The sequence below is a fragment of the Microtus pennsylvanicus genome, chromosome 13 (genome assembly GCF_037038515.1).
Source record: "Microtus pennsylvanicus isolate mMicPen1 chromosome 13, mMicPen1.hap1, whole genome shotgun sequence".
Taxonomy (NCBI): domain Eukaryota; kingdom Metazoa; phylum Chordata; class Mammalia; order Rodentia; family Cricetidae; genus Microtus; species Microtus pennsylvanicus.
In genome coordinates, this window is record NC_134591.1 from 32,433,355 (window position 1) to 32,453,439 (window position 20,085).

At 41.5% G+C, this 20,085-nt stretch overlaps 1 protein-coding gene across 3 annotated transcripts in view; it reads left to right on the forward strand.

The window, feature by feature from the left end:
* Positions 1–20,085, forward strand: part of Fggy (FGGY carbohydrate kinase domain containing) — a 364,222-nt gene that overhangs the window by 245,558 nt on the left and 98,579 nt on the right. For all 3 annotated transcript variants that reach the window (XM_075945971.1, XM_075945973.1, XM_075945972.1), the window contains exons 10-11: positions 8,042–8,103; positions 12,653–12,800. In XM_075945971.1, coding sequence (XP_075802086.1) covers positions 8,042–8,103; positions 12,653–12,800 — 210 coding nt within the window. The remainder of the gene's footprint in view (positions 1–8,041; positions 8,104–12,652; positions 12,801–20,085) is intronic.

The window sequence follows — 20,085 nt, forward strand, 5'->3', positions numbered from 1 at the left end:
TGGAGATAATTTCAAAATTAAATGTAGGGGCTTGTGTCCATGTTCCCTCTCAGCACTGGGACCTGTGCAGGCCCTGTGCATGCTGCCATTGTCTCTGGAAGTCCTTATGAGCATTACTTTTGCCTTGTTTAGAATGCCTGCTTTCCTTGGTGTCCTCCATCGCTTCTGGCTCTTGCAGTCTTCCCACATCCTCTTCCATAGGGTTTCCTGACCCCAGAGGGAGGGAATTGATGAAAATATCCTATTTAGTGCTGAGTGTTCCAAATTTTGTCACTCTCGGCATGTGGTCCAGCTGTAGGTATCTGTATTCTCTTCTAACGGGAAGCTTCTCTGCTCATCAGAGTAAGACACTGCCCTATGAGTATAGCAGAATGTCATTACAAGCCATTTATTGCTGTTTCTTTAGTAGTATTAGGTTTTCCCCAGCTTCATGCTCTATCTAGTTTCAGGTTCTTCACCATCCTAGTAGTATCTGGGATGGGCTCTATCTCATGGAGCAGGCCTTAAGTCTGATCAAATATTGCTTGGTCACTCCCACGAGCTTTATGTTACTATTGCACTGGTGTGCCTTGCAGGCAGGTCACCATGTAGATAAGGCTCGTAGCTGGGTTGGTGTTCACCTTTCTCCTTTGGTCGAATGCTGAGTACCTTCCAGTACCAAGGACATTATTCTTTCTGTCTGTGTATGTGGTGGTTAAGATTTATCAATTTGCCTATGTTGAGCTCTCCCTGCGTCTCTGAGATGAACCCTACTCAATTATGGTGGGTGGTCTTTTTGATGTGTTCTTGGATTCAGTTTGCAAGTATTTTCTTGAGAATTTTTGCATCTATATTTATAAGTGAAACTGATCAAAAATTCTCTTTCTTTGTTGGGTCTTTATGTGGATTAGGTATCAAAGTAACTGGTCACCTCATGAAAAGAATTGGGCAGTGTTCCTTCTGTTTCTATTTTGGGGAGTATTGGCAATAATTTGATCTGGGCTTTTATTTATTTAATTCATTTATTTTGTGGTTGGGAGACTTTTTTTCTTTTTGTCTTATGTTATTATTGTTGTTAATCTATTCATTTTACATCCAGGTCACAGCCTCTCCCCTGTCCTCCCCCTCCCATCCCCCAGTCCTTTCCCCTTCCATCTCCATCCAGGAAAGGGCAAGTTTCCTATGAGTATCGTTTGAATGTGGCATATCTTATTACAATAAGACTAAGCTCCTCCACATGTATTAAGGCTGAACAAGGCAACCCAGTTTGAGAAGCAGGGTCCCAGAAGCCAGTAAAAGAGTCAGAAACAGCCCCGTTCCCCCTGTTAGGAGTACCGTAAGAGGACCGAGTTACACTACTGGAACATATATGCAGTGTCTAGGTCAGTCTTATGCAGGCTCCTTAGTTGTTGGTGTGGTCTTTGCAGCCCCGACAAGCTCGTTAGTTGATTGTGTGAGGGGTCTTTTACCCCTCTGGAAGTATTCCAGAACTAACTCCACCTAAAGTTTGGCTGTGGGTTTTTGTATCTTCCTATGTGAGTTGCTGGATGAAACCTCTCTGATGACAATTGGGCTAGGCACCAATCTCGTCACTGGAGACTGCTAGTTCAGGCCAGTTATCCATTATTGCTAGGAGTCTAAGATGGGGTCCTTCCCATAGTCTCCTGGGAGAGTCCCTTGCACCAGGCTTTCTCGGTTGGGAGACCTTTAATGACTGCCTCTGTTTCACTAGATGGAAGAGGTCTGTTTTCATTGCCTATCTGATCTTGATTTAACTTTGGTAGGTGGCTTGTATCAAAAATTATCCATTTCTTTTAGATTTCCAGTTTGGAGTATAGGTTTTTAAAATATGTCCTTATGATTCTCTGGATTTCTCCAGTGTTTGTTGTTATGTCCCCCCTATTTCTCTCTCTCTCTCTCTCTCTCTCTCTCTCTCTCTCTCTCTCTCTCTCTCTCTCTCTTGTTTTAATTTGGGTCTTCTATATCTATCTTTTAGTTGATTTGACTAAAGATTTGTCAATCATATTGATTTTCTCAAAGAACCAGCCCTGTGTTTCATTAATTCTTTATATTTTTATTGTTATTTCTATTTTATAGATTTTATCCTAAAGTTTAATTATTTCATGCAATTCACTCCTTTTAGGAATTATTTCTTCTTTTTGTTCTAGAGCCTTCAGGTATGCCATTACGTTACTAATATGAGATGGCTTCAATTTTTTATGTTGTCACTTAGAACTGTGAACTTGCCTCTTAGAAACTTCATCATGTTCCATAGATTTGGGTACATTATGTTTCCATTTTCATCCAATTCTAGAAAGTTTTTGATTTCTTTCTTAGTTTCTGTCCGGGCACATTTATTATTATTCAGTAGTGAGTTGTTCCACTTCCATAAGTTTGTTAGCTTTCTGTTGTTGATACCCAGCTTTAATTTGTGGTGGTCAGATAGGATACAGGGTATTATCTCAATTTTTTTGTCTCTGTTTGAACTTGCTTTCTGTTTGAATATGTGGTCAGCTTTGGAGAAAGTTCCATGAGCTACTGAGAAGAAGGTATATTTTTTTGTTGTTTGGGTGAAATGTTCTGTAAATACATGTTAGGCCCATTTGGTTTATGACATCATTTAGTTCAGCGTTTTTCTGTTTAGTTTTTGTCTGGATGACCTGACCCATCTCTTGTGGAGACCGGGTGTTAAATTCACCATCACTGTGTGAGGGGCGGTAAATGATTTTAGCTGTAGTAGTTTTTCTTCTAGGGACTTGGGTGCCCCTCTGTCTGGTGTATAAGGTGTTCAGAATTCCAGTGTCCTCTCAGTGGGTTTTTCCTTAGATGCGTATATAGGGTCCTTCTCTATCTCTTCTGATTAGTTTCTGTTGGAAGTCTTTTTTCGTCAGATATTAAAATGGCTACACCAGCTTGCTTATTAGTTCTGTTTATTAAAACTGTCTTTTTTCCCACCATTTACCCTGAGGTGATTCCTATTCTTGATGTTAAGGTATGTTTCTTGTATGCAGCAGAAGGCTGGATCCTGATTTTGCATCCACTCTGTTAGTCTGTGTGTTTTCATTGGGAAATCGAGACCACCGATGTTGAGAATTAGCAATGAATCATGTTTGTTGTCTTCTGTTATTTTGTTGTGGTGTTGTGTCTTTTCCCTTTCTTTTGATTTGCTGGTCTGGGATTATTTATTCCTTATATTTTCTTGGGTGTGATTTATCTCTTTTTACCTCTTCAGGTTGAAGATTTCCTTCTAGCACCTTCTTTAGAGCTGTATTGGTAGCTTAAATCTGGTTTTATCATGGAATATCTTATTTTCTCCATCTATTGTGATTGAAATTTTTTGCTGAGTATATAGTAGTCTGGGCTGGCATTTATGGTCTCATAGCTTTTTGGACATCTGTCCAGGCCTTCTGGCTTTTAGAGTCTCCATTGAAAGTCAAGTGTTATCCTAATAGGTCTGCCTTTATATGTTACTTGGTCTTTTTTTTTCCCCTTGCAGATTTTAATATTCCTTCTTTGTTCTGTACCTTTAGTGTTTTGATTACTATGTGTTGAGGGGGCTTTCTTTTCTGGTTCAGTCTCTCTGATGGTTTGAATGCTTGATAGCCATTTCCTTTTATAGGTTATAGAAGTTTTCTTCTATGCTATTGTTGAAAATATTTCTGTACCTTTGACCTGGTATGCTCCTTCCTCTATTCCTATTATTTTTATATTTGGATTTTCATCATGACCCAGTTTTTCTGGATGTTTTAATGCCAGGTTTTTTTTAGATTTAACATTTTCATTTCCAGTTTTACTTGAGTGTGTGGTTTAGTGATTCCATTTCCACTCTTCTATGTCTTGAACTTTGTTTTTCATTTTGTTCCACTGTTTGTGTTTTCCTAGATTTCCTTAGTGGATATATTTATATCCTCTTCAAGGTCCTTGAACATAATCATAATAGGTGTTTTGAAGTCCCTGTCTTATTCTTCAGTTATATTGCATTTCTCAGGGCCTACCTGTTAGCGTTGTTAGGCTTGAGTGGACACATATTGTCGTCATTGTTGCTGTGTTTTCATGCTGGTGCCTAGGCATCTGGGTTTGGGATGGTTTGGGAATTCTGGTGTTGATGTCTAGTTGGGTAGGTTTTTCCTTCCCTTGCTTTCAGATACCCTCTTTTGATCTTAAGTGTACCAGACATGGGTCGTCAAATAGGGAGTGTTTCTGAGTCCCTGCCATATGCGGCTCCTTGTCTCCCAGGTAGAAGATGTTTCTAGGTATTGGGAGCTGACAGGAGGAGTGGGGATGGGATATAAGAGGAGGGGGACTAAGAGGGTCCATATGAGGGAGGGAAGCTGGGTCTGCCATGAGCGTCTGTGGAGTCCTCCAGGAATGGGGGAAGAGAAGAAAGACAGCCTGGTCAGGGTGTTCTGCTGCGGTGCTGGGGATTAGAGAAGGACACAGGAAGAACAGTTAAGATCACTACCTGATTCTCAGGCCATTGAGGACCCAGTGAGTGGAGGGGGGGGGAGAGAGACAGAGAGAGAGAGACAGAGACAGAGAGAGAGAGGGAGGGAGGGAGGGAGGGAGGGAGGGAGGGAGAGAGAGAGAGAGAGAGAGAGAGAGAGAGAGAGAGAGAGAGAGAGAACGTTCAGGTGTTGGGACCTGCCAGTGTCAAAGGAATGAGGTAAGGGAGGAAGGCTAAAGGAAACCATCCCTGGCATTAGGGACAGAGAGAAAGGAGAGGCCACAGTACTCAGTCTGCCACAAAGGTGGGATAAGAATGGGGAGCTGGAATTGCAGTATGGGAAGGAAAATGAAGCTTGTTCACCTGACTCCCTGCCCAGCATGGCGAGTGGTTGTCCTGGGAGAGAGAGCCTCCAATGTCGACTAATATGGTTCTATAGAGATAGTTTTAATGAGAAAAGAAATTTTATCTGTCTTGGTTGCACTGACCCCTGTGCTTATTCACTAGGCTTGAAATACTCAGTTCCCATTGGTAGAAGCCGTGAAAACTGTTAGCACTCTAGACTATATTTGAGTTTTGACATACTGTCTCCCCTTGTAAGAAAAAAATACTTTTATTTATCTTTGTATCCTGTTCTTAAAATGATAAACAGCACAAAATAACCATATATCAGATGTTAGTCTCACAAATAAACGAGCTAATTAACAACTAAAAATACATAAAATTCCAGTTCTGCTGGTGAGGGAACTAACTGCTTTGAATTAAATTAGGATTTATCGACTTACTAATGAAAATTGTGCTATGTGAAGCTAATGTTGAAGTTGTGAAAAACCAAGCGTCGTTAGCAACATCTTTTAGTGACGTTTACACTATCCAGGGAACTGCTGTGTTGAACTTTCTACTCCTTCCAGCAGCATGTTTTCTTTCATTTTTCTTCTTCTTTTTAAAATTTCCTGCATGAATGCACTATTTACATCATTCCCACCTCTTCCTTCTCCCCTCCAACTCTTTTCATGCTGGCCCCCACAATAATTAATGATTTCTTCTTCTGTAAAGTATGCTAATGTTCTCTCTCTTCAAACACAAACACACGCTCTATTGAAGGAAATTAGTGTTGCTTGTGTGTGCATGTGTTTAGACTGACCAATTACAATTGGCTAACCTATTCCTAGAGAAAATTGATTTTTCCCTCCCTCATCAGTCTCCTGTATTCATGTTTTCATGGGAATTTTGGGTGGGAGTAAAGCCAAATTTTTTTTTTGTTTTTTCCCTTCTGGATAAGAAAACTAGGTAAGGCCAGACTGTGGTGGCACACGCCCTTAATCCCAGCACTCAGGAGGCAGAGGCAGGAGGATCTCTGAATTTAAGGCCAACCTGGTCTACAAAGTGAGTTTCAGTACAGCCAGGATTGCACAGAGAAATCCTGTCCAAAAACAACAACAACAAAAAGAAATAAGAAAGAGGGAGGAAGAGGACAAGGAGAAGAAGGAAGAAGGAAGAAAGGAGGAGGAGAAGAAGGAGAAGAAGAAGAGGAGGAGGAGGAGAAAAGGAGGAGGAGAAGGAGGAGCAGATGGAGGAAGAGGAGAAGGAGGAGGAGGGGGGAGGGAAAGAAGAAGAGGAAGACGAAGAAGAAGAAGGAGAAGGAGAAGGAGAAGGAGAAGGAGAAGAAAGAAGCAGCAGCTAAACTAGATAATTAAAGAGCCAAAATTACTGGCATGGTAATACATAATAGCCCCATTGAGGAGCTAAAGCAGGAAGATTGTGAGATTTAAGTCAGTGTGGGTGGAATAATTAGACCCTATAACAAAACAAAACCAACAAAAACAAGGACTTGGTAGGTAGCTCAGTGCATGGACTATTATGGTTTTATGTGTGTTGTGCATACATTTCACTGCATCCTCAGAGTCTAAGCCCATTTCCTAGTACATTTAGTACTCAAAAAACACTAATTAACTCCATTCATATAAAAACTTCCATGTCTTTCTGGAAGGTCATTTAAATATTTGTTTTTGTGAACTCCTAATGTGCTTCCCATAAAAATTAGCATTAAATGTAGACATTTGCCGTATCTACTAAGATACTAATAGATAACCCCTGTGCTCTATGGGAATCGTAATTTTTTTCCTGAGTCTCTAGAATATGCTTTAGTACAATGACCCAAAGTTGAACCAAGAGGAAGCACATACTTCAAAACTGCATGCTTTTATTATTTTTTTTAATTGAAATGACCCAGCAGCTTTGGCATTATTTTGATGAATTTCCACAGAATTGTTCTCAGTTGAAGTTACTAATTTACATTCAGCCTAGGAGTTTCTTAGCCCATACAGCACAGCAGTTGTCAATGAGAACGTTAGGTGTTAGAAACCATAGACTGAGACTTGGGTCTGTGACCGACTCCCTGTGACCTGAGATAAGTTAGTTACCTAGCTGAAGTCTTTAAGCCCCTGTTTTCTCGTCTGTGTAACAGAGAACAGCATCTTCCCGGGAGCTCTGTAAGCAGTAGATGAAACAGCGTGTGTATAATTCTTGGTTGTTGTTGCTGTAAGACGAGCTGATGAATGTTAGCTGATTTATGCGACTGTTGGCCTTGCAGCAGACGCACTTTTCTTCCTAGGAATCCTGATTAAAACAAAGCTGGCAATAAAGGAGACTATTGGGGTTCAGAGCAGCTTAATGATTCTAAGTCACAGAAACGGTGAGAGGCAGAACCAGAGCCTGGCCTCCGTGTCTCTAAAATCAATTTGCTTCTTTTCTTCACGGCCCTAGTTCTTAAGAAAAACACTCAGCCAATTTCCGTGGGGCCAAAAGAGTCTGTTCAAGACTGAATGAAAATAATTCTTTCCAAATGGTTGTTTTAGACTCCTGGAGACTGAAGTAAACATTCAGAAATACACAGATTAGTGAGCAGGCATAGAAAAGTGTTGAGAAGCATTGATGTTTCAGGCGTAGTACATGTTTTGTTTAGAGCCACCAGGGGGATTAGGAATTAAATCCTAGACATAGTATTCCAGATACGATCTGTACAATTCAGACATCCCTGGCCTTGCAGAATTTTTCTGCTTTCTCCTGAGACAATTTTCAGTTTGGGGTGGGTCACTGAGCAGGTCTAGAGCACCTCAGCTGTGCTGAGCTGGGTCTTCATCGTTACCCTCTTACTCTTTCCCTAGGACAAAGACTGCCTTAGTAAAGCACAGTAGGTTCTCAGCTGCTTAGAGGTGGCAGCCTCGATTAAGGGGGAGAAATGAAGTGATCATGAGACAGTCATTTCAACAACCAAGATGCCTAGCCCTCACCCACTTAACGGATCCATTCCTTCTCAATCTTTGCTCTAGGGCCAGTGCTACCTATTACTACTAGCTCAGCATTAAGTGTCTCAGCTGCTGCTGCTCTTCTTTCTAAATTGTGTTTAATAAATCCAAGGGCCTTACATTAAAAAACACTAAATTTCTGAAGAAGAATTGATATATCCATATAGAACCGACTTAAAAAAAATGTCCTTATAGTATATATGAACAACTAGTTGAACAAACCAGGTGTGTGTGTGTGTGTGTGTGTGTGTGCGCATACATCAAGGATAGAGACACTGTGAAATTGACCCATCTCTTTCATGTTTTTCAGATAGACCATATGGTGCAGGGCCATGCTGCCTTTCCTGAACTACAAGCCAAGGCCACAGCCAGGTAATTCCTCCAACTGTTCCCCCTGTGCCCTTTCTACGTGGATGTATGAGTGACATTCATTTTCAGAAGTTGTATGATTTTCAGAGCTTATGAACAATGCAAATGCTTGGCAGTACTTAAGATGATCATCCAGATGGTTTTGAAAATACATTTGTTAAGTTGGTTTTCGAACGATCTAAGAAAACCCAGAGAAACTACTCCCACATACAGATTGTGTGGATGAGCAACCCTGATGGAGATGGCTGTGCGTGGATTTGGGGGTCATGACTTCTTGGGTGTGCACCCCGGCATTACACATTAGCAGATGTGTGGTCTTGCACAAGTGATTCAACCTTCAAGTTCATCTGTTAAAGTAAAAATAGTAGCAAGTATGAATTGGCTTCTGAGATATATTAAGGTGATTCTGAAATGATGGTTGCTGTGGGATGGGTAAGAAGATTTTAGGTACAGGCAAGCAGAGGGAAGAAAAATTCAGACGATTTGATGTACAGGTGATGAGGATAAAAAATAACATGCAGTTTTGCATGGTAAGGACACAGAAGAACTGGAGCCAGGCTGAAAAGAAAGGGATGTGTACCTGCAATACAGCCAAAGGTGAGGGAAGCTCCTAATGTCGGAGCCTCTTGTGCCAGAAGGGAAGTTTGTCAGTGAGGAAAAATGGGGAAGACAGCAGGGAGTCACTTCAGCTTTTAGGTGGAGGTAGCAGATATCAGCTCTTGCATTGCAGAGTCTCTAGGAAGCAGAGCAGAAAACCTGTCAGGAGGGAGCAAGATTTGGAGGTAGTGACATTTGGCCACTGTACAGAGGTATTTAGAAGAAGAAATGACATCCTAGGGAAAGGTTAGAGAGCTGAGGGGAGCCAGAAATGCTGCCTGCTCTGCCACTACTTCACCAAGCAACTGGACAACTCTTAGCTTTAATTAAAGCTAAGACACACACACACATACACACACACAAAGGAAAAAGAAAAAAGAGAGCATGTATATTAGAAGGGATGTGTTTATTATGTTAGATATTTCTACTAGAGTTGTTGTTGGATCTTCTAGAAGCAGCTTATGGTGGTTGATTGCTGGACCTGGAAATCAAGAGACAATAGTGGAGAGGAGATGAGGATATATATTTGGTCTAAATCATCACTAGATGATAACTGGAGTAATACATAAAAGAAAACAGTGATGTAAATAAATAAATCGAGTGAAAAGGTACCAGGAAGTTCTCTGGGAGATCTTAGATGCTTAAGGGACTAGCAGAAGAGAGGACTGAGCTGCAGAGGGGTTAGTAAAATTGAAAAAAAAAGTGTTGGGAGGACTGAAGGAAGAGAACAAATGAAGAAGGGGTCAAGGGATGAAATGAGTTTCAGTAGAATGGGAAGAGCAAATGCATGAGAAATGCGGACCAGGATACTGACAGCATGATTGCTTCTTTCTGTGAATTCCTTGTTGTCATTTTATTATTATTATTAATATTATTAATGTTAATATTTATGGCTATACCATACATTCTTATTTTTGGCTTGTGAATATAATCATAGTAAACAAGAAAGAAGGTACTGAAGGCAGGTCTCTGGAAGAACTTGGTACTAGCAGAAGAGGAGATTGAGCTGGAGAGAGGTTAGAAAACATAATAGAGTGTTCTGGGGAAGAGAACAGATGATGAAGGACAGCCTGCGAACCTCAAGAATGAATTGATTTGGGGTGAGGGAAGCAGTGATTCAGACACTGTCTCTGCATCTGAGTTTATGAACACTACAAGCTGTAATAAAATACTGTGATAGCAAAAGAGAATGAGATACTTGTTAATCACCTGCCATTGCATAGTGCTCAGGGCTCTGCATGGAATCTTCTAGCATCCTGCCAAGTAGAGACTACTGACTCCCATTGTGAAAGGGTGGCCTGAATTTGGCAAGGTTTAATGTGTACCTGCTCTCCAATGAAGTTACTTTATGGTTGATGAAGTTATATTTTCTTTGCCATCCTTAATGGGACTCTCTGAGACAGGACACATGAGTAGGAAGGAGAAAAATCCAATTGGGATCCCAGTTATCCTGCTTGGAAGAAAGCAAGCAGCGCTTTGAGGAAGAATTGATAAAACATACGAAATGAAACAATGTCAAAACCAAAACCAGCATCATGCGAGGTTAAAATTATGTGAATGATGACGTGCATTAGTTATTTTAATGTCTTCCAAGTGCACTTCATTTTGAATGATATACTCAGATAGCACACATGGTAAAGTATAATTGAAAAAGCATGTGGGGGAAAGGCTGAATTCAAAGAATAAACACACAGCTGCAAGGAGGTTAGGAGTCAGAAGGGTAAGCATATGCCCATCCCCCAGGGATCTCATTAGTCTATGAGTGGCCGTATATGTGCAGGCTAAATGAATCTCACTGTTTGCAAAGACCCTCAGTAAATGAGACAATGACAAATCAATAGTAATTAGGCATATAGATTCTTATTGACCCAAATGTCTGAAGCCAAACGCCCACTCTGAGATGCCTTGAAAGGCAGAATGAGAAGATTTATGGCCATTCACTTCTTTAAATATATTTATTTCTATAATCTAAGAGCTGCAATGCCCTTCCACAAGGCACAGTGGTTATGACTAGTACAGACTCTTGGCTTCTGATGAGAAAGATTGTTCTTGAGACTTTTGCTGTCAATATGGTTCCTGTTGGGCCATACTAGGGCGATTTGGGAGATGGAAAGTCGGGATGTGATCATATGTAAATGTTATAGCTTTCTCTTCTGTGGATGCCTCAGAGGGCTTTTTCCTAAAACTGGAATAGAATATTCTACAACAGGGTTGTGAGGAGGCGACTTTGACATTCTTGTCAAAGTATCTGAGCTGAGCTACAGAAAGCTAATGGCTTCCTCATCAGTCACAATGCAGGGTTTCATGTGGACTTTTCCCAATTGTTCTGCCACTAGGACTTCTTCTGTAAAGGGTCTCAGTGATACATCCTCCCTGGACCACAGTGGAAGCTTAGTGCATGCTCCAGGAATGGTAGTTGCTACTCCAATCATGGTTGGGTTTTGCCATTAACACTGTATCTTCTTGCCAGGACTAAAGGCATAGACTACAGATGCCAAGGAGGATTGCTGCAGAGAGCTCACTGGGCAGTAGGGCTCCCTCTGCTCTGCGGATGTTATAAACAGACATTCATCAGTTTGTGTGCTCATGTGCGCCCACATCAATCTTGGGTTTTCTACATTTTCTGCACTGGAGTTCCATATAAAAGTTTTACTTACTAAAAGAATTTCACTGGGCCTGGGTTTATAACTCAGTGGTAAAGCATTTAGTTAGCATTCTCAAGATCCTGGGTTTGATCTCCCAGAACTGAAAAAAGAAAGAAAAACAAAGAATTTTCACTGATAGAAGAAGAGAAAGATAGAATTTGAACTATTGTTATGATTCTTTTAGAAACCTACAGACACTTCACGGTATACCACTACTGGCATGGCAGAACCTGAACTGGAAATCTAGAATAACTAGAAATCACTTTTTCTAAGGCATTTAAAAAATACAGGTGACAAATATCATCAGAAGTATTCTAGATGCTTATTTCCCTCGGACATTCCTGTGTTTTAGCTCTATAATATTTTTAACCTTTAAACTGCAGTCCCAAGGACACCATAAAAACGGGAGAGAGAACGGCTTCTAATCCTTTTTTTGGGATCATTGGTCAGAGCTTGGGAAGGCAGCATTTTCCTACGATCTCCAGATAGACCGTTGTCTTTGTGAGTAAGCAGTGTTATACTCCATTATGAATGAAGAAATACAAGTTCAAAGAGGCTAAAGCATGCTACCCAGCCAGGACAAATAACAAGACTTGAAATTAGCATTGCCTTCACTCCCAAGTCCATCTTTTTTTGCCCTGAATCATGTCAGTGACTAACAGCTTTGTCCCAATTCCATCGTTTTGCACATCAATCAACTAAAATATAAAAAGGGGGAAGGCCTACACAACAGCATTTCAAGATCATGGTATGGAATTACGTGTCTAAATCTTTATCCTAACTGTGTATGAAACTCATTCATTGAATCCAGGAACATATATTTATCTCTGTTTCTCAGTTCATCATTATTACTATAGTTAGGGGGACAGATTTTAATAAATCCTTTGCATATGTGCCATATTATACTACAGTTTACAGAATGCTGTTTGTTCAAATTCATGGTCTTTGATCTTCATAATAACCCGATGAGGTAAGTTGGCCAAGGATTGTGAGATGTTTCTCCAGATGAGAAGAGGGCGGCTCCAGAACTCTGAATAACCATCTCATGCTCACACCTTCCGGGAGTGAAGCCAGTGTCTGAGCGGGACTCCCAACTCCAAGCCTTTCCCCTTCCTACAGGGCGCAGCGAGGACAGTGGCATGCTAGAGTGCGCTGGCTACTTTCTTACAAGAGTCGCCGATTTGCTGAAGCTTTTGGGAGCCTGTTTGCTTTCCCGGGTCTGACATGGACGTGCAAATGGTTTCTTTCTGCAGAATAATTTGCTCTTCAACCCCATTCCCTTTTAAAATGGAAATCTCCTTCTCTTCCAGATGCCAGAGCATATATGCATATTTGAACAGTCACCTGGATCTGATTAAGAAGGCCCAGCCTGTGGGTTTCCTCACTGTTGATTTACATGTTTGGCCAGATTTCCATGGCAACCGATCTCCCTTAGCCGATCTGACTCTAAAGGGCATGGTAAGTGAAAACCAGTCCGTGCACGAAGGTGAAGGCCAGCCAAAGCATTGCAAAGTTTGGAAGGACCAAAGTGAGGAGAAAGGAAAAGAGGGAACAGTTCAGGGAAACGGGCCAAGAGGCGCTGGTTTTTCTCAGTTGTCTTGCTATAGTCAGGTCGCCGCTGCTCTGAGGAAAGATCTGTTGGCCATTGTTGTTTCTGAGCCAACTTTCAAAGTAGTGTTTCCTGTGTTCGGCTGCTGCTGCCTCTTTGTGCCCTGGTGGGGCTGAAAGCCCTGCCTATGTCATATTTGCGGTCACACTGCTTTGTAGTCTTTTTTCCATCACTCTCTCTAGGCCACCTGGTACCTCGCTGGTAAATATCACCCATGGTCAAACTTGCTGTAGCTGCTCATTGACTAATCTAGGAGTCCTAGCTGTTCATAGACGATAGCAGGGTTTCAGATTAAACATTATTTAAAAAAATAATTAGTAACTTGCATTGAGGGATAGAGTCAACTCTTAAGGAACTTTAAGACTGTTTTCAATATAGAGAGTGTGAGCTCTCCTGAGGAGCCCAGGAGAAGCTTGATGGGCAAATGCACACCCACCTGAGTGAGGTGTAGCACTTCGGAAACCAGGCAGGATCGGTGGCTGTCAGAAGTCTGGCTCTTGAGAACATTGAGAGCCAGGCAGGCAGGATCGGATGGCTGTCGGAAGTCTGGCTATTGAGAACATTGAGAGCCAGGCAGGCAGGATCGGATGGCTGTCGGAAGTCTGGCTATTGAGAACATTAAGAGCCAGGCTTGGAGATGGAAGAAACAAGTTAAACCTAGAGATGAAGAGTGACTTTCAATTCTGGGGGGCCAGGTCAGAAGCCCTGAATGACAAGCCTAGGAAATGAAGAATAAGGAAAGTTAAAGTGGGCAGTGAGAACGGAGGCTGTGAGCAATGGCATGCATGTTCAGGAGGCAAAGTTAACAGTGATCAGGCCTACTTGCTTCAAGAATTTAAGGTTTGTGGGTAGGTTCATTAAGATTTTCAGTAGTTGCCCTAAAGTTCAGAATCTCACTTTTATTACGTAGTTGACCACATAATCAACTTCTGTTCATAAATGACAATCATGAGCAAACAAGGAAACTGGACAAGAGTGTGTTTGCCAGCAATGGAAGCAGAGGAGAAATATCCAAGGAGGGCACAGCTATTCCTTGCTTTCGAATAATCAATGCATGAAAAATGATGGGGTGGAAGGAGCACCAAGTTATACAAGTAAAAGGAATATGAAAGTGTTAACAAGAGAGACAAATGCCTGACGCCAAATACAATTAAAGATATTCAAGATGCTGTTTTACCACTTCCTAAGATTGTTCTGAAACAGAACCAGGTCTCATGGTAAAACAATCATGGCTCTAAAGTGATACAGACTGGCGGCACTGCCCTCACCAACATTGGTCACCTTGTCAGACAGACATCACGGTTCATGTGTGATTTTTTTCATCTGTTTTTGAAAATCAATCCTGGCATCCAGAGACCTAAGAATTACCAGTGGTAGAATATTGTAATCTGCTTGGTCAGATGCAGAGTACTTCCAGGAGCCAGTGGAGTGTTCTGAGGATCTCATTGCATTAGATAAGGAAGCATGCACTTAACACAGGGGGCTTTTCACAGTGAAACACAGGCCCGGTTATATCCATAAATCCTGGTGTGCTTGCTTTTGCAAGAGTTTTACTGTCCCATAAACACACCTCTTGTGTCGTTTGATGTTTCTTAACAGTTTTTTCCCTCTCTAACTGTCCTTGGTTGGGCTCAGCATGCAGCAGCTGTCAGTATAGGAGGCTGCATCACAACAGTGTAAGGATAAGAGGACCTAGGCAAGATGCAAGGAAGGCGGTTCTAACTGAATGCCTGACAAGTCCTCTCTTCAGCTCAGTTTTGAGTAACATCAGAACAAACCTGCCCACCCCTGGAATTCTTCTGTATTTGTGTTCTATCTGCACTGTTTTCCCTAACTCATATGCTAGGTAGATCCTACGTTATGACTGTTTGTTTTATCCATTTGCCAATTCTATACCTCAGGTTTTCATTCCCAAAACATTTATCGTCCACATTCCTTGCAATAAAATAAAATACTGAAAGCTTAAAGACTGAGTTGAAATCTGCAGCATCAAGAAATAAGACAGAGAGCCATAGAGCAGGAGACGACCTTGATGTCATCCTTTGGCCTCTGCAGGTACCTGCACACACTGCATAGGCCATGCACACACACACACACACACACACACACACACACACACACACACACACACTTAATTAATCAGTGAGTGCCAAGCACTGCTGCCAGTACAACAAGGTGCAATAATTCCTGTATTTGTGGAGCAGGTCTAAAGGGGCAGGAGGAAGTGCTTGGTGCAGGCTAATGGCAACTGGTATTGTCTAGACAATACTGTTAAGATCAGAACTACAAGGAGTTGGTTCTTTTGTAGTTTTTCCTCTGGGCACATAATAAGTATTGAGTATGAACTTAATAGTAATATGAATACATGAAGATAATAAAGAGGTCATTTTTCACTACAGGAAAAAGTAGCAAATGAACGATGATAAGAGCAAATTATTTTATTGTTTGTGGTTCAGACTATACAGATGATAAGTATCTAATACTGATAATAATGTCCAAATAAATTAAAATATGCTGTGATTTTAGTATACTTAGCAATGTGTTTGATATAATTGGGAGCAGGTATAAGAGGAACTAGACTAGAACATCTTCCTGATGTTAAAGGAAAGCAGAATGGGGTTGGTCTTTCTACCTGTCCGTATCTCTTTTCTTCCTTTGCAGAGCTATGGTAGTTAGTTGAATTTGGAGGAAGGGTTAGTTCCATCTGCATGCCAGGCTGTGGTGATCTACCTCAATTCTACAAAGGCATGCAAAGAAAAGTCTTTGTACTCTGTTAAACAAGGAATTGCCTGTAAATAGGAAGTGATGAATAACTTACACAGAGCATATTCTGGGAAGTTCGTACATGGCAGAGTAGGAACAAGAAACGACACTTGGAGCATGCAGCAAAGGCCTCTTAAACATTATTTACCATCTTAACACACACACTGTGTTTTTCTGCTTTGTTTTTTTTTTCTGTATCCATGAAATAGAGTCAAAACTTAGAGGCAGGGGTGGGGGGGATGAGGAAAGGGGCTGGTGAGATGGCTCCCTGAGTAAAGCTTAAACCTGGCAAGCTGAATTCAACCCCCTGGACTCACACAGTGGAAGGAGAAACTGACTCTTGCAGTTTGTCCTCTGATCTCCATACTCACACTAAATGTATATATATATATATATATATATATATATATATATATATATATATTTGCATTTGAGAGTAATTTAGGAGGAACAACTCAATGAAAGAAAAGGGAAATGGCCATGACCACAAGACAACTAAAACTGCAGTAATGGAAACCAAACTGGCATCAAAAACAATGAAGGCTGAAAGGAAATCTGAGCTGTTGTAAGACTTAACGTGCGTTTTAAACTTAGCCTATTAGAAAAGCACAGTGCGGGTGGCTTTTTTACTTGTAGGTCAGTCATCCACACCAAGCAATTGCTTTGGGGTCAAACAGTTATTAGAGTCTTTCTTTGGCAAGTGAGGCCAGAGTGTCAAGAAGGGGTAAATTTTTAATTGAAGTGTAAATCCCAGATTTTTGGGATTCATGGGCCCCCATAAGGGACTTTATGCAAAGTGTTGGACTTTGTAACATGCCCTGAGAGCTATATAATGGGAGTCCACATTGGTATATTAGGTTTGATCATGCTCAGCCTAAAGCTTGCTGTGCTGCTTTTGTCACCAACCTTGTCTCTCATCCTCCCATTGCCACTCTAACTGCGGTCTTTGAGATAAGCTTTGGGCCCTGCCCCTTCATCATAGTGCCTGAGCCTCCCTTTTCAGCCTCACTGCTCAGGTTACAGAAGCACTTTGCAGCCCTGGTTATATGTTTCTCTTCTACTTCAATGCCTATGCTCGTAAGCAAGAGCAGGACAAGAAGCAGGTATCTTCCCATCGTGCACAAAAACATAATTTTCTTTGCCTTCTGGCATTACTTATCCCCCTGCCATGGCTAGCTGTTTCCTCCTTCCTTGGTGATATGTGCAGTCAACCTGTAATAATGGACTGAACCAGAGGTGCTGCAGGCCGGGGCCAGGTAAGCCAGATACTTATCCTTTTCTCCTTTTTATTTGATAAGGAGAATATTAGAGCTGACTTAATCATTATCTAAAAGAAGCAGAAGGCTAGTCAATAGCAATCTTGTTAAAACTAGTGAGCCTATAGCTCCTTATAAAATAAAAGAAATTCTTGCTTTCCGCCAAGCATGGAGGAGCGTACCTATAATCCCAGAGCTAGGAAATGGGAGGCAGGAGCATCAGGAGTGCAAGGTCATCCTCAGCTACACAGAGAATTCAAGACCAACTCAAAAGAAGAGGAGGATGGAGAGGTGGAGGAGGAGCAAAGCAATGCTTGCTTTAAAAGTAAAAGAAGGGAATGGTGACATCCATACAAAGACAGAAGGAACCAAAGATCATAAAGAATAATATCATGATTTGGGAGGTTGGTTTTTGCTATTTCATTGTGTGCTTGTTTTTATTCTAAATGGAGGGTTGAGCAGTTTTCATCACTGTAAAGATGTAGAGAGTATAAATTTTGAAACTCTGCCAATATTTGCATCTTAGCTTGAAAATACATCAGCATGTGACAGTGTCAGGTTTATTGTACGAGGACCGTCTGCTCAAAGGGAAGCTGGAGTAGCCTGGGCTTTTTTCCATGGTCATTTTCAAATGAGAAATGTTTGCCCAATAGCCAGCACACCCTGGCTTCCCAACAAATAAGTCTCTCTAGTGCCTGCTTAATGGCTCCTCGTGGGGGATTCCATATGTGACCGATGAGCCTTGGACTAGCTGTAGATCTGCACCTTAGCCCCAGAACTGACTGGAACAGCCACTGAGGTCCTCAGCCATAAAACCAGCTAGAGAAGTTGATAATGCTCAGAGTGTCTCAAGATATGCGTTTTCTGTGCATTTCGTGTGGATCTGCAAATGGGTGTTCTCTACCCTTAGATCTCTGGCTACAGTTCCCCAAACATACATAGGGAATGCAGATCTAGACCCCACACAATGGTTATTCTGAAAGCCTTTTCTTCACTGAACATGATTGATCTTTATGCTCCTATCGATATAGTCTCTGTTTAGATGGTGGTCATTTAGGGTGTTTGCTTATTTTCCTGAAACACCCATTTATAGCAGTACATGGACTAAGAGACTTAACAGGCCATGAGTGCATAGCAGACACACAGCATCCCTTGCTGGTTGCACTGTGTTTCCTCTGCTTCGTTTGGAATACTACACAACCCTGAGCAGGAAATTACATTTTAGTTCTTTAACAAACTGTATGGTACCATCTATTCCCTGCTCAGACTGTGGAAATCTGCGTGCTTGTCCAGGGGCTGTTGAGTCAGGAAAGAAGCTTTACAAAAGCTTGTATAATCCCTGGAGGTTTGGCAGAGGCCCAATCCCAGCTAGAGACACCACATTAAACACTTAGATGTCTGTATTGTCAGGGACTCAACTAAGACTTTGCAAGGACTCGGGAAAAGCCAGGGTCTTATGCCTTCTTGGGATGAGGAGTAGAGGATGGAACTGGAAGGTCCTGAGCCAATCAAAGCAGTTTGCAAAGGCAGCCTCAAAGATGCTAAGTTTTGTTGTTGTTTAAAACTGTTCTATTCAGACATTTTTACACCTTGTTTTTACTTACAAAAAAAAATCAAATCTTGTGTATTACTGAGCTGGTTTTTAGATAATCTGCTACTTACCGAAGTGATTAATTTGTAGTGATTTTTCAATAAGGCCCATTTATTAGGGGCCTGATACTCCAAGTGTTGAGGTAGATGCTATATTTGTATCCTTGCCAGTTTTTACAAAAATGCTTTGATATAATTTTGACAATTGAAACAAATGGAGAAACTGAGGATCGAGCAATGTGATCAAATTTACCCAGTGGAAGAAATAGTAAAATTAAGATTAGAACCCATTCAGTTCAAATTTATACCAAAAACATTCTTATCTATCTATCTATCTATCTATCTATCTATCTATCTATCTATCTATCTATCTATCTATCTATCTATCTTTGTACCTACCTATCTAATGTGCATTGGTGTGTTTGCCTGCATGTATGTCTGTGTGAGGGTGTTGGTTCCCCTGAAACTAGAGTTACAGACAGTTTTGAGGTATCTTGTGGGTGCTGGGAATTGAACCCAGGTCCTCTAGAGGAGGAGCCAGTGCTCTTAACCACTGAGCTGTCTCTCCGGCCCCCATATTTTTAAAAGTAGAGTAAAACTGAAGCATTAAGGCTTTGGGTGTTTCCTCACTCTTTCTACTCTGTTTTCAATTTGTCGTAGAATTCATTTTCCTTCTTATAACCAGGGGATCTCAACCTTCCCAATGCTGTGATTCTTTAATACAGTTAATGTTGCAGTGACCCCAACCATAAAATTAATGTAATTAATGTAAATATCCGTGTCTTCCCATGGTCTTAGAGGACCACTGTGAATGGGTCGTTGCCCCAAAGGGGTCGAGACCCACAGATTGGAGATCACTGCTTATAACCTGTTTTTTTTTCTATGTATACTTAACACCAAATATAACCAGAGGTAGACTAAGTGTGGACCTTTTCAGGCAGTGGGCTAGCATATGGAATCTGTTGCATTGGTCCAGAAGAGAAACACTGGGAAGAACTAGGGCCTGAAGACCAAGAATAGGATCCAGGATGACATGAGGCTGGAGACGGGGTTAGACAGCAGCGTGCAGGGGACAGAGCACTGGTAGAGAACAGCATCGCGAACTGGTGCATGCAACATCAAAATGGCTTTCACCGAGCCTCAGCCGGTGTGTACTGCCAGTGTCACCTCAGTTAGGTAGTTCTAGAATCAGGTCACTGGAAGAGTGTGAGCCCATTCTTTCCTTCTAATATGTGTGCCCACTGCACCATCACAGTTCCACAGCTCAGAAGTCCAAGTTGCCCTTCTAGTCCCTGGTTTCCCTGCTCCAGTTTTCACATGGCCAAAAGCGGAGACTCCTACTGGAAGGCTCTGGGAAAAATATACTTTCCGCTCCAGTCATATTGTTGCTGAACGTAATTCCAACATAGGTAAGACTAAGATTGCAGCTTCCCTGTAAGCAACCAGGATTCCTGCCCAGTCACTAGATCAGTGTTTCTCAACCTGTGGGTCATGACCCCAAAGACCATTGGAAAACACAGGTATT